This window comes from Arachis hypogaea, chromosome 6 (genome assembly GCF_003086295.3).
Source record: "Arachis hypogaea cultivar Tifrunner chromosome 6, arahy.Tifrunner.gnm2.J5K5, whole genome shotgun sequence".
Lineage (NCBI taxonomy): Eukaryota > Viridiplantae > Streptophyta > Magnoliopsida > Fabales > Fabaceae > Arachis > Arachis hypogaea.
This window is the reverse complement of record NC_092041.1, coordinates 97,450,004-97,464,125: the sequence shown is the minus strand read 5'-3', so window position 1 is coordinate 97,464,125 and position 14,122 is coordinate 97,450,004. Positions and strand designations below refer to the sequence as shown.

At 32.8% G+C, this 14,122-nt stretch overlaps 1 protein-coding gene and 1 long non-coding RNA gene across 2 annotated transcripts; both read right to left on the bottom strand.

Moving 5' to 3' along the window:
* Positions 1-5,144: 5,144 nt before the first annotated feature.
* Positions 5,145-7,245, bottom strand: LOC112697055 (uncharacterized). The gene is made up of 2 exons (XR_003151054.3): positions 6,767-7,245; positions 5,145-5,624 (listed from the first exon to the last, which is right to left on the bottom strand). It is a non-coding gene; the product is annotated as an uncharacterized lncRNA (long non-coding RNA).
* Positions 7,246-9,526: 2,281 nt separating this feature from the next.
* Positions 9,527-12,680, bottom strand: LOC112697054 (cytochrome P450 71A9). The gene is made up of 3 exons (XM_025750040.3): positions 11,981-12,680; positions 11,060-11,390; positions 9,527-10,260 (listed from the first exon to the last, which is right to left on the bottom strand). Exons 1-3 carry the CDS (start codon positions 12,535-12,537, stop codon positions 9,643-9,645), a joined length of 1,506 nt encoding a protein of 501 aa, XP_025605825.1. The 5' UTR covers positions 12,538-12,680; the 3' UTR covers positions 9,527-9,642.
* Between the last annotated feature and the right edge of the window lie 1,442 nt (positions 12,681-14,122).

Below are 14,122 nucleotides of genomic sequence, written 5' to 3'. Positions count from 1 at the left end.
TTGATTTTTTGATATTTTATTTAAATTTAAATTAAAAATATTTTTTTATTGATATTTATGTTTTAAAATTAGTATAAATTTAAAAATAAAAAATACCCGTAAGTTGTATAAGTAATAAATCGAATTAATTTATATATTCTGAATTTAATAAACATGTTTCTTATTACTAATGCATTTTCTGATGAAATGTAAGGGGGAAATGGCATGTGTGACCTAACCATGACATGTTAAATTATAAAGTTCCACTTTAATTAATTTCTATGTATATAATGAATCCTTTACTATGTAATATATCAAAGTGACACTATGTTCCTATTTTAGAGGGGCACCACAACATCTGTCGGATAATGAGGACTAGTGTAAAAACTTTGTTCTAGCTCTTAGAGTTTGGGAAGTGAGGTGAAGTTTACTTGTGTGTGAGAGAGATTCGAAAAATGAGAAAATATTGAATGGTAAAACACATTGATTTCATTTGTTATACACAGTATATATACATTATGATTTAAGGATAAAGCTTCTATTTAACTAACTCTAACTGAATGCATGTGTAGCATATACAACATGTGTAATGTCAACTAAGTTAAAATTAATTCCAACTAACTTCTCATTAACTTAATTTATTTTTTAACTATCCTTCACTTTGATTACTCTTAATCACATCCTCCCTCAAGTTGGTAGTGTGGAAATCTATAAATTCTATCTTGGATTGAGTTTCTGAAGAAAAGGCTAAAGCTAATGCTTTTGTTAGCACATCTGCTACTTGGTTTGCGGATGAAATCGGGAGCAACTTAATTACACCCTCTTGAACCTTGTATTAAACAATGTGATAGTCGATCTCGATGTGCTTAGTGCACTCGTGAAAGACTGACTTTGAAGCAATATAGAGAGTTGATCTGTTATCGCAGTAATAGAATGCGTGAGAGGCTGACTGAAATTACAGAGAATGTTCAAAATTCAGACACCTTCACATGTTGCAATGGTCATTGATCGATATTCGGCCTTAGTTGAAGACCAAGTCACTGTGAGTTGCTTTTTACTTCTCCAGCAGATGAAAGAATTGCCTAAGAAATAGCAAAAATCAGTTATTGATCTTCTAGAATCCAGACAAATTCTGCAATCTGAATTGGAGAATGTTTTGAGGCTGAGGTTGTTGGAAGTAGAGGAGAGAACTCGTTTGGCAGGGATACCCTTCAAATATCTGAGAACATTTAACGCAACCTCAAAATGCTTAGTAGTCGTGCAGTCCAAATATTGGCTCAACTTGCTTACCGCAAAGCAAATGTTGGGACCGAGTATTGGTCAAGTAAATGAGACGTCCAATGAGCCTACGATAGCTTGTAACATCAGGTAATGGATTACCTGAAGACTTAGATAACTTGGTGGTGTAATCGATTGGAGTTGCTGCTGGCTTTGCATCAAGCAATCCGAATTCCTTGAGGAGATCAAATGTGTTATTGCGTTAGTAGATAGCAATGCCTTGCTTGCTTCTTGCTATCTCAAGACCAAGAAAAAACTTGAGCACCCCTAAATCCTTAATGCTAAACTTGGCATCAACGAGCTGCTTGACTTCTTCAATTGTCTTCAAGTAATTGCCAGCCACCACCAAGTCATCAACATAGACCAAGATGCAAGTGAAATTAGAATTAGTGAGTTTGGTAAATAGGCATGTGTCAGCCTTAGATTGAATAAAACCAGTGGTAAGAAGGACTTGGCAAAGCTTCTGGTACCATTATCAACTTGCATGCTTCAGCTCATAGAGAGAACGCTGCAACCTACACACGATATCGGGAGGAGCGGATAAACCCATATCGGAAGGAGTGGATAAACCCAAAGGAGGTTTAATATAAACTTCTTTAGGCAAGTCCCCATGAAGAAAGGCTGTGTTTACATCAAGTTGGTGAACAAACCAGCCATGATTTGCAGCAAGAGTGAGTAGAATTCGCAATATAGTGAGTTTAATCATAGGACTAAAGTGTCAAAATAATCGAATCCGGCAGTTTGAGTAAACCCCTTTGCCACTAATCGAGCCTTGTGTCTTTCTACGTCGCCATTAGGCATGAATTTGGTCTTAAAGACCCACTTGCATCCAATAGCCTTCTTCCCATGAGAAAGTGATGTTAATTTTCATGTTTTAGTTTCTTCAAGTGCTTTTAATTCAGCCATTATAACCTACCTCCAAGAGTCATGCTTGATTGTCTCCTCATAATTTCTAGGTTATATATTGGTGGAGATAGCCAAAGCTAATGCCTTATTTGTTGGTGATAACTTGTCATAAGAAACATAATTGGAGACAAGATAAAATATTGATGATTGAAGTTGCTTCTCTTGAGCAATGGCTTGCAAATATTGAAAATCTTAAAAGTATTTGGGAGGATTTTGGGCCCTGCATGATTTTTTTAAGGCATGTCTTGTGACAGTGACATTTGAGTTGGAAGCATCAAGTGATTGTAAAGCTAAATATTATGGTGAATAAAGTGTATATGATGCATGAGGTTCAACTTCTAAAGGTGTATGGATTTGTGAAACAGGCCGAATATGATCTAGACTAGATGCATGTGTGTCATAAGGCTCTGTGAATAATGGTGCAGGCATTGTGGGTTGTGAATGATTGTTATTGCAATCTTCAAAATATTCGAATATGTATAAAAGTGAGGGGTTTGGAAAAGCATGGGCAGATGTGGAGTGTCCACCGATAAATAAAAAATATTTTTCATAAAATTGGACATGTCTTGATAAGAAGATCTTTCGAGTGTTAACATCCATTAGAAGTTAGTCTTTTGTTCCACTTTTGAAACTAAGAAAAATACATTTACTTGCGTGCTTATCGAGTTTTCGTCTATGAGAGGTCAAAGTGAAAGCAAAAGCTAAACGACCAAAGACTCTAAGATGATCAAGTGTGGGTAATTTCTTATATAAAGCCTCAACGGGGCTACTCTCTTTCAAAGTAGAGCTAGGGACTCGGTTAATAATATGGACAGCATATGCTTTGCATAATGTCAAAAATAGTTGGGAATATTTTAGGAGAAAATGAAAGCTCTAGCCATGTTCAAGAGTTTTTGGTGTTTTCTTTCTACAATTCCGTTCTGCTGTGGAGTTTCAACACAACTAGTTTACTACAAAATTCCTTTGGATTGATAGAAAGAAGACATCATAAATTCAGGGCCATTATTTGATCTTACACACTTGATCAACTTGTGCATTTGGATTTTAATCATCAAAATAAATTATTGTAGGAAACTTCTTGTTTTAGACTTGTTTTTCATAAAAAAATGCCATGTGAATTTGCTTTTATCTTCTACAATGGTGAAAAAATATTTATGTCCTCTTATAGAGGTGCTTGCTATTGGTCCCCAAATATTCACATGTATGAGATCAAAAGGTCAGTTGATACAGTGTTACTAACAGTAAAGGATAGCCATTTTTGTTTGACAAAATGACAAGATTCATTAGAAAAATTTGAATTTGTAGCTTTAATGAAAGGAAAAACTGATGCATTTTATTCATTCTTGGCAAAGAGAGATGACCTAATCTACAATGCCATATTACCTATTATATTTTTTATTATTGTACTATTATGTGGTGAACAATCTAAAGCTTGGTCAACTAAATTTACTGACTTGAAAGCATGTGCAGCATCGGGTGGCAAGTCTAGTGAAGCTATCTTAGTAGCTAGAATTGGTTTTGTTTTAAATGTATACAAGCCATTGTACTGATCAGCAATTCCAATCATCCTCAAGGCAAGTGGATCCTGAATCTCGGAATTATGTGCGTTGAATGAAAACCAACAGGATAATGCATTAGTAGCTTTAGAATTTGAAATTAAATTAAATTGAATTGAAAAGAAGGCACGTATAACACATCACTCAAATAGAAATGTATATAAAAAAGACTGTGTCACAAAGGTTGTCATAGCATGTGAACCATTTGGCATTTTAATCGTTACTGATTTAACTTTTTTAATTGAATGAAAGTGTGTAATAGAAAAAGTCACATAAGCAGTGGCTCCTGTATCTAAAACCCAATCATGTGAGCTCAACTCATGATTAAAAATTGAAAGGAGATGAAATGTACCCGCAGAAGGAGCACGCACAGTTGCCAAGTTTCCATTATGAGGAGGGTCTTGATGCTTTTGAATTAAGGCTATAATGGCTTCTTGTTGCTTCTCAAAAAATAATCCATAAAAATTAACATTCTCTTCCTTATGGTTGGGATTATTACTGTCTTTAGTATTCACAATAATCATGTTGGTAAGGAAGCCATCGGACTTACTCTTGCTTTGATTGTGCTGCATATGTGGTGGAAAGCCATGCTTGTGATAGTATGTGTCCACTAGGTGACTTGATTTGTCACAATGTAAACAAAATTTTAGAGTGCTTCGACCTTTTCCTCTACCTTCATGCCCTCTCCCCTTTCCTCTATTATTTGATTCTGCATTGGCTCCATTATAGTTACCATTGTTCCTTTGATAAGTGTCAAACGCATTAGTATCGGTGCCAATGTTATTCACCATTGCTCTTAGTTCTAGGTTGCCGTATGTGACATTTGCCTTTCTTGTTGTAGAAGCATAAAGAATGCTATGGCAATGTCAGAAAGAGGTTTCATCAGCATTACCTGTGACTTTACACTAGCATATTGCTCATTGAATCCTCTAAGAAAATATATTACATTTATTTGAGATCTATATTCTGTAATTACTTCTAATCCACATATGCACTCTTTCAAACACTTACAATTTGGAATAGGTTTAATTTCATCCAGTGTTTTCCAAATACTTTTCAACCTAGTGAAATAAGAGGTAATAGATAATTCACCTTGTTTTGCAGTGAACAAATCTTCTTGAACATCAGCAATTTTAAAGAGGTCTTCCTCGTAGAAGCGGTGCTTAAGGTCTCTCCAGAATTCACATGCATTGTTACACTAGAGAAAACTAGGGGTGTTCGCGGTGCGGTTTGGTTCGATTTTTGAGGGAAAAGCCATCCGATCTGATCGTTTAATTAAGCTGTGGTTCGGTTTGGTTCGGTTTTTTTGTCAAGGCCATCCGAACCAAATCAAACCAATTAAAATCGGTTTGGTTTGGTTCGGTTTGTTCGGTTTTCTATCAATTCAAAAAAAATTCTACCATACTATTATGCAAAGTCATAACATTGAAATCGACAAACCGAAATAACACTTTTCTTATTGTATCGAAGTTTATATCATCTCTCAAAAAGAGGACCAACAATATTTCCAAAATTTCACAAATTTGGATAACACATATATAATTAGTTACATACTTAATGCTAAACTCTATACCAATACCAATGTTTAAATCCAAACCCAACCCATTAAAATTTGCATCATCTCTTGAAGAGAAGATTGAAAAAGGATAATGATGATCACTATGCAGAAGGGGCAGATCCAGATAAAATTTCTTAAAAGAGATTAGAAATAGGTCTTGGGGCTGCTTCTTCTGAGCTCATTAGCTCATTCATGGCACGGTGAGGGTTTGTCTTGTGCTTCTCACATAGCTTTGGCAAATACACTCCTGCAAATACACTAAAATAGGGAAGGCATATATGATTGCTTACTAGTTGCCATGATTGAGAATAACAGAGATCTTTAACCCAAATAAGCAGATTGAAGATCTGCAGTGAAAGAATGCGAGTTAGGAAAACAACATAAAGCATCCATGTTCTGTATATTAAAATTATGCTCAAATAGATACATAACAAACTTCATATACTCAATATGTGGGATACATATCCGCAACTTAGCTTCTACCTAATCATGCATAATCAAGCTATATAGTTTGGATGGTTTAGCATTGGATTTCAGGATGTACCAATTTGGTCGAAATAACAATAATTTTGAGACAGGTAGTAGTATTGAGCAAGTGAAACTACTTTCCATCAAATTAGAACAGAAAAAAGAAACAAACATATTCACCATGAAATTTTCTTTATTTTAAAAATCCACAGGTTTCTTAACTTAGAATATGAAAAAAATTCCCAGTTTCCATTGCATATTTTATCAACTTGAATGTTGAAACATTGAAGAACACCTCCAGCTACTCTTAGCATTAGCAATTACCAAGTTATCAACATTCAACAATAAATTAATAACTAGCATCCAGCAATAAACTGAAAAATAAATCTATAACCAGCAATCCAGCAATACCAAATTATCAACAATAAACTGAACAATACACTGATCTCAATACATTGAACAATAATTCAATAACCAGTAATACCAAATTACCAACAATAAATTGAACAAAAAAACAATAACTACATAAACAAATACAATAAATCAAGGACAGAAACCCGCAATAAACTGAACAAAAAATCAATAACTAGCAAGAATTAACTGAACAAAACCTGATAATTTGAACAATAAATCAAGCACAGAAACCAGCAACTGAAGTTTAAATCATTAAGCAGCAATAAACAAGCAATAAACTGAACAAAACCTGATAATCTGAATAATAAATCAAGCACAGAAATCAGCAACTGAAGTTTAAATCATTAAATAGCAATAAACAAGCAATAAACTGAATAAAACCAGATAATTTGAACAATAAATTAAGCACAGAAACAAGCAATGGAAGTTTAAATCATCAAGCAGCAATAAACAAGCAATAAACTGAACAAAACCTGATAATCTGAACAAATCAATAATGATAACCCTAGGCCTAAACTGAAATTTAAATCAATAACTAGCAATAAACAATAAACTGATAAACTGATAACCCTAGGCCTAAACTGAACAACAAATTAGCAAAGTTTACCTGAATAGATGGCTCGAGCTCCATATGCACTTGAATCAGTAGCTGGGTGGGTGGGCTCCAGAAACGCTGCTGGGTGGAGGCGGTGAGGTCGGAGGTGGCTCCAGAAACGCTGCTGGGTGGAGGCTGGGTGGGTAGGTGGTGAGCCAGCAGGCGAGGTGCTGTGTTGAGCACTTGAGCTGGGTCTTCGTCTTCGTGGTACACCGGCGGTGGAGATCTCCTCTGTTCGGCGGTGGGATTTGGAGGAACTGAGGAAGGCTTCGACTCTCAAGGAGGTGGGTGGCTCAGGCTGGCTCCGTGGCTGGGTGAGTGGGTACGTAGGCCGCAGACGCAGAGGGCGAGATATGGTGGCTCACTAGCTCAGGCTGGCTCCGATATAGGATTTGGAGAGGGATTTGGAGAGGGACTCGCGCATGGGTTTGGAGAAGGAGAAGGACACGTTTGGGGGGGGGGTGGGGGTCTGGCCGTCTGGGTCTTGGGGTGGGGTAGGTAGTTTTTAATTTTTAGGGTTTTGGAAAGAATCGATTCGGTTCGGTTCGGTTAGGGTTTTGGTGTTGAGAACCGAAAACCGAACCGAATCGCAAAAAACAACAACACATAGTTTTTTTTTTTGTTTTCGGTTAATTCGATTTTCAGTTTTTTTGGTTCGGTTTTTCGGTTTAGTTCGGTCCGGATCGGTTTTAAACACCCTTAGAGAAAACTGTGAAGAATCTCATGACTTAACGATCCATGTAATCATGAGAGGATTAAGGAATTGCACCGATCCCAAGTTTCAAACGTGTGATCATTCTCTTCTGACTTTGGCAATGATCCATCGATGAATCGTAGCTTATTCTTTGTTTTGAGTGAAATTTTCGCCGATCTCAACCATGAGTACTAATTTTGCATCGTCAAAGGAGCAGCTATGAGCGACAGCGCAGGTGTCTTGCTTGGATGTACGTAGAAACAGTTTGAATGATCTTGGAGCGAATTCAGATTCGAGTCCGATCTTGAGGATGGAGCTTGCAAACTCGAAAAATGCGCCATTATTCGAGAGGAATTTTGAAAATTCAGATGCTGTGAAGCCTTGTGCTTTTGGTTTCACTACTTCATCATGCACATTCGCCGGCATTAATGAATGATGTGTGTTTGATCCAATTCTCACCGATCTTTTCAAAATAAAGGTTCTCACACTCTTTTCTAAATATTCACGCTCGCCGCATTATGTAAAAATTTTGTTCTTGCTCACAGAGTTTAAAAAGTGAGGTGAAGTTCACTTATGTGAGAGAGAGATTCGAGAAAGAAAAAAAGGTTGAATGGTAAAACGAATTAATTTTATTTGCTATAAACAATATATATACATTATGATCTAAGGGTGAAGCTTCTATATCTAACTAACTCTAATTGAATACATGTACAGCATGTACAACATGTGTGAAGTAAGGTAAAACTAACTCCAACTAACTTCTCGTTAACATTTGCATGTTGCTGCATGTGTCCCCATGTATGTGCATGTGCTAATAATATTTTTTGGTGACTTCATGTTCTAATAATATGAGAATATACGTATTGTGATTTTTGGTGGGGGCCTGGATAATTCACACCACACGCCTTTCTTTTAATTTGGAAGATAAGATTAAATCGCTGCCAGACGATTGCCTACTCTTAATAATTGCGATTAAAACACTTATTTTCTAAAAAAAAAAATTAAAACCAATATTTTTTTTATTAATATTAGTCAATATTTTAGTTAATATTTTATTTTATACTATTAGAAATTATATTTTAAAATTTAAAAAAATTAAAATTTAATTTTTAGTATTTAAAATTAGTTAAATATTAATAAAATAATAAATTTTGTTGGTGATATATAGTATTTTTTTTCTGAATTGCTGAATATTATATCATGGACGGATCAATTTAAAAAAAAAGAATTGATAAAGTGGAAAGATAAAAGTTTGAATAATCTTTAAATCAAAGTAATGCGAGTTACATATAATAAAAAGTTACAAATTGAATGATAATTAATTTTTTCCCCTACTATATTAATCTCTTTAGATTATCTGTATTTCTGTTATGGATAGTATGTTTCATGTGCATAAAAGAAATAAAATGTGTTAAGGAATTAATTAAGCTTTGTAAAAATAGATATTGTTGATATTATCAACATATTGTTTTTATAAATAATAGGATAAAATACTTTATTTTGTCGTTTAAAAATATTTTCTTAAAAAGAAATTGTAATTCTATATTCTGTAAGCAATTTTTATTTCATAAAAAAAAAATGTTTTTTAAGCTAATGTAGTGAGTTCATTATACTAGTGATCTATAAGCTCCATTCAGAACTTTCTTTAATTTCTGGTATATTAAATAAGTTCAAAGACAAATTTCATGGTCAAATCTCTCAATTTTTTTTTTTTTTTTTTTTTTTTTTGTAGAAGACAGATTGAATACTTAAAGGAAAAAGAAAGATACAAGTCATGTGCACGAGTATGGATCTATATAAGAGTACCCGATTTCATTGAGAAAGTACATATGAAAAACCAGCTTTAATTTAGCTAATATTTATTAATTTTAAGATTTAGAATTTATATTTTGAAGGATAGAGTTAAAATTTGTATGATTTAGAATTTAAAATTTAAAATAAGTAAAATAATTTAAAAAAATTGATTAATGTTAAATAAAAAATTATTTTTTTAATATTATTCGTATGATAAATTTTATTGGAGTTGATGTGATAATAGATAAAAAAGAATAAAAATATTATTTGTAAACTAAAATTAATTACTAAAATTAATTCTTATGTATTTATGTATAAATATATATATTATTTAATTTATTATTAATATGTATTTTATATTTAATGACTAAATTGGGTAACTGAACAAGAAAACTAGATACTAAGCAAAAGAGGGGGAAGGTATGAGGCAAAGAGGAGATTTCTTGTGCATTGTAATGCCAATTGCTTCTTGCATGTCAAGCTCTTCCCTTCCGACTCCATCTGGCAGTTTCCAATCAAAACGGAACAAAAGATTCGCCAGAGAAAGCTCAACCAATGGCATGGCGAAGTTCACTCCAGGGCAGCCCCTCCGTCCAGCTCCAAAGGGCAACATCTCAACGTGATGCCCTCCGAAATCAATTGGACTGTGAAGGAACCTCTCTGGAGAGAACTCTGTTGGATTCTCCCAACAAGTTGGGTCCATTGCTATGGTTTTCGCGTTGATGAAAACCCTCGTTCCGGCGGGGATTTCATACCCTTTGATGGTGCAGGGCTGGATTGTCTCTCTTGGGACGAGGAGTGGTGCTGGAGGATGGATTCTTAGTGCCTCCTTTACTACTGATTTGAGGTATGGAAGCATTGGAAGGTCACTCTCTTCCACCATAACTTTTTTCTTCGACAAGACTACTTCTCTTACCTCTTGTTGTGCTCTTTCCATTTTCTCTGGGTTCCTTATTAGCTCCGACATTGTCCATATCATTGTGGCTGCTGCAGTGTCGGTTCCAGCTATGAAAATGTCCTGCATTTACATCGTGTGTACATATGAGTAGTGGCCCTATGTATGCCAAAATCTTGTGCACCACATTTTCCAAATGTGACGGTGAAGAAGTTAATATATATTCAAACAATTATACTACTAGATATTCACCAAAATCAATCATTAATATAAGATAAATATCAAATATAAATTAAATAATATATATATATATATATTTATACGTAAATATATGATAGTTAATTTTTATTTTTAATAGATAAATAATATTTTTGTATTGAATGGAGTACATATACTAATATACATAATTTAATCTAATCATTATTAGAATTAGTGTTTAAATTGACATATTAATATATCTTTAAAAATTAAAATAGATTAGAAGTAAATTATGTTTTATAGATTTTTGTTTACGAAATTTTATTTAATTTTATCTTAATTGAAATAGTTTGACATAATATATTGTATATATTTAAAATGTAAATAAGAGATATTTCATTAAGTTTTATTTACAATAAGAAATATATGAAATAATTATGTTAGATATATAATAAATCAATCACCAATATCAGATATAAATAATAAATATTAAATATAAAATATAAAATATATATTAAAAATGAATGTATTTATACACAATATATATTAATTAATTTATCACTGATTTTAATGTACAAAATAGTAATTTTTTTATAAACACAATTTTTTCTTATAGAAAAAAGAGGCGAGCATACACAAAAGGACAAGATACATACATATATAGTCAAAACAATTACTTTAATTTTTTAAAATGAATAAAATTTTATTGCGTATATATACATACTGTTAGAACACCCTTGATTTGGTCATCGCTGAGGGCTATCTCTTGATTTGAATCCTTTTGAAGTCGAAGAAGAACATGAACAAGATCTTCATCATGATGTTGCTCCATAACACCAAGCCTCTCAGAAGCATCATTATTAACTGCATGCTCCTTTATCACTTTGTCATAGAAGTTATCCAACTCTTTGAAGTTCTTCTCTAGCCTACTCTCATAACCGTTGAATTTGTTGAGCCATCCCAACCAAGGAAAGAAATCAGCCAAGCAGAATCCTCCCAATAACTCCTGTGTTTCCCTAAGCATCTCATAGAACTTACTACTTGCATCCCCAAATCTGTTTACAGAAGTATTAAACTATTAATAAATGGAATGCATATGCAAGTCGAAGAAATAATAACTAAAAGAGAAATATTAGGATTCATTGCCTTCTAGCAATATTATATTTTTTTTACTATTAACATTTAGAATTTAAAATTTAGTATAAAATAATTTTATTGACTAAATATTAACAAAAAAAATATATTTTATTTATCTTATAATATTATTGATAATTAGAATTACCAGATTAAATGAGATACTACAAAAATAAGTCAAATACTAAATCAATAATAAGAGTTTGATTTTTGCAAATAAAAGAATAACGAGCCAATTTCTTTGAACTCATAATTATTCACTTTTTTACAATAATAATTAAATCCTTCATCTATATTTGTATATTATTTTGGTGGTAATATTAGGAAACAAAAAAAAATCAGCTAAAATTTGTTTTATTTACCATTTATTAATTGTCATAACAATTAATGAATATTAAATAAAATAAGTTATGATTAATTTTAGCTAATTTTTTTTGTTAGCAAGATATTTTGACAAATGATTAAAGAAAAGAAAAATTAATGTGTCCAAACAAAACAATTTGAACAATACCTTGTGCCAAATGCAATCCGACAAACGATATTATTGGTAAGAGAAAGCGTCAAGTGGCTTAGATTAACAGGACTACCGCAAGAAAGTGCTATGGAATGGAGGAGAACTTGAACCTCTTCAAATCTCACAGCTTGAAAAGATTGAACCCTCTTTGCACTCAGCAACTCCAACATCACAATTTTCCTTATTTCCTTCCAGTAGTTACCATAAGGAGTGAAAGTCATAGCTGATCCGTTGTATCCCAAACGGTTCCCGGCATAAAGTTTGGGGCGGCCGGAGAAGGCCAAGTCATGGTTCTTGAAGATCTCTTTGGCTATCTCGGCCGAAGAGACCACCAAAGTAGGAACAGAACCCAACTTCAAGAACATGAGTGGCCCATGATGACTTGATAATTCTTGAAGCGATAGATAGGGGAGCTCGCCAATTTGGTGAAGGTTGCCGATGAATGGTAGTTTCCGTGGGCCAGGAGGAAGGTTTTTTTGTAGATCTGATTTTCTAAATGTTAAGATGAAAAAGAGTAGTGTAAGGAAAACAAGGAGGGCGTAAGAGAGAATCATTGTTCGTTGTTGGTGCGTGTTGATGTTTTGGACAGAACCAAAATTAATGAAAGTAGTGTGCTACTTAAATTGGCAAGTCAAATTAAATAGTACAACATATTACATGAGATATTTTTGGAAGATGGGCGGAGCTAAAGTCATTGATGAGACGGGTCAAAAGATTTCAGTCTCATATATATCCACGTTTGATAAAAATCACTTGCTAAGGTTTCTAAAAGGTCGGTTATAGTGTGAACATGGTATTCAATATTGATGAATATCTGGTGGCTATGTAATGACAGACGAATAAGGAAAGTACACCTGTCAAACCGAGATATTAATCTTGTTTAGGATGAATAAAATGCTAATTACTCGGGTTATATATTATGATAAATATTTTTAGTGCAAAAATATATTAATTAATGAGAAAGTCTAGGGCCAGCAATTTTATTGAATTTTGGCCAGCATATAACCAGCAGAGAAAGGTGAACCATTGGATGAAATCTCACACCATCAAATCATCATTGATAGCTAACAATTACAAAAATTAATGACTCCCTAACATTGCTCTTAATTAATATTAGTTCAAAAATAAGAAAAAATAAAAAATTGTTGATCACTAAACATTTTTCGAAAAGTTCTTAAACTTTTTAAAAGAATATATAATAATATCGTAAATAGCAAATATATTTATTTCTAGTTAGATCGATGCATGTTAGGCACAATATTTATTTTGCTTCATTAGAGAGGATGGAACACAATGTCATTGTCAATAGAGGCGTCCGAGCCAGGGTGGGCGCCGAAAAATCCTATTTTATTATTTTAAATTATGTTAAAAAGTATGAAATTTATCAATTAATTTATATAATTTTAGTTTAATTAATTAAATTTTAAAAAAAAAATTTCAATAAAATTATTTGCGAAAAATATGTTTTTTGGGTTTTTAATTGTCATATTCTCAATTTCTTCCTTTTATGCCATTTGATATTATTGTGATGAAATTTTTTTAAGTGTTTTAGGATTAAGGTCATCAACAATTTTAAAAAATCGAAAAAAGTATACACTATAAAAAAAATATTGAATACTGTTAGAATTATTGTCGAAAAAATGAATAAAATCCGACGGAATAAACCTCGTCAATAATATATTATCTGCGAATTTTTGCATCCGACGATAATTTTCATCGAAAATTTTTTGACGATAATGTTGACGCCATATCATACGTCTCCGCGCCATTTTGCGGACAAATTAGTTCGACGGTAATGCCGACGGAAATTTTTTTTATATTTTTTTTTGAAAAAATGACTGGGCTGTTACCGTCGGTATATTCCAACGGTAGTCTTTTTTTATTTTTTTAAAAATTATTTTTCATCCATTTATAATGTTTCCTGATAATTAATAATTGAAACAGTGCTCTAAACCTGGTGTGGAATATCAAACATACAAAGTAAAAATACGAATGGATGGTAATTGAAATATCTGAAAAATGATAATTATATTACATTCTTTTTAAAGTTTGGTAAAGAAATACATATCATAAAACTATATTCTTCCTCTGGTTTACCATCCTCCTCTTCCGAAATAGTTTCCTGATCATCAAACTCGT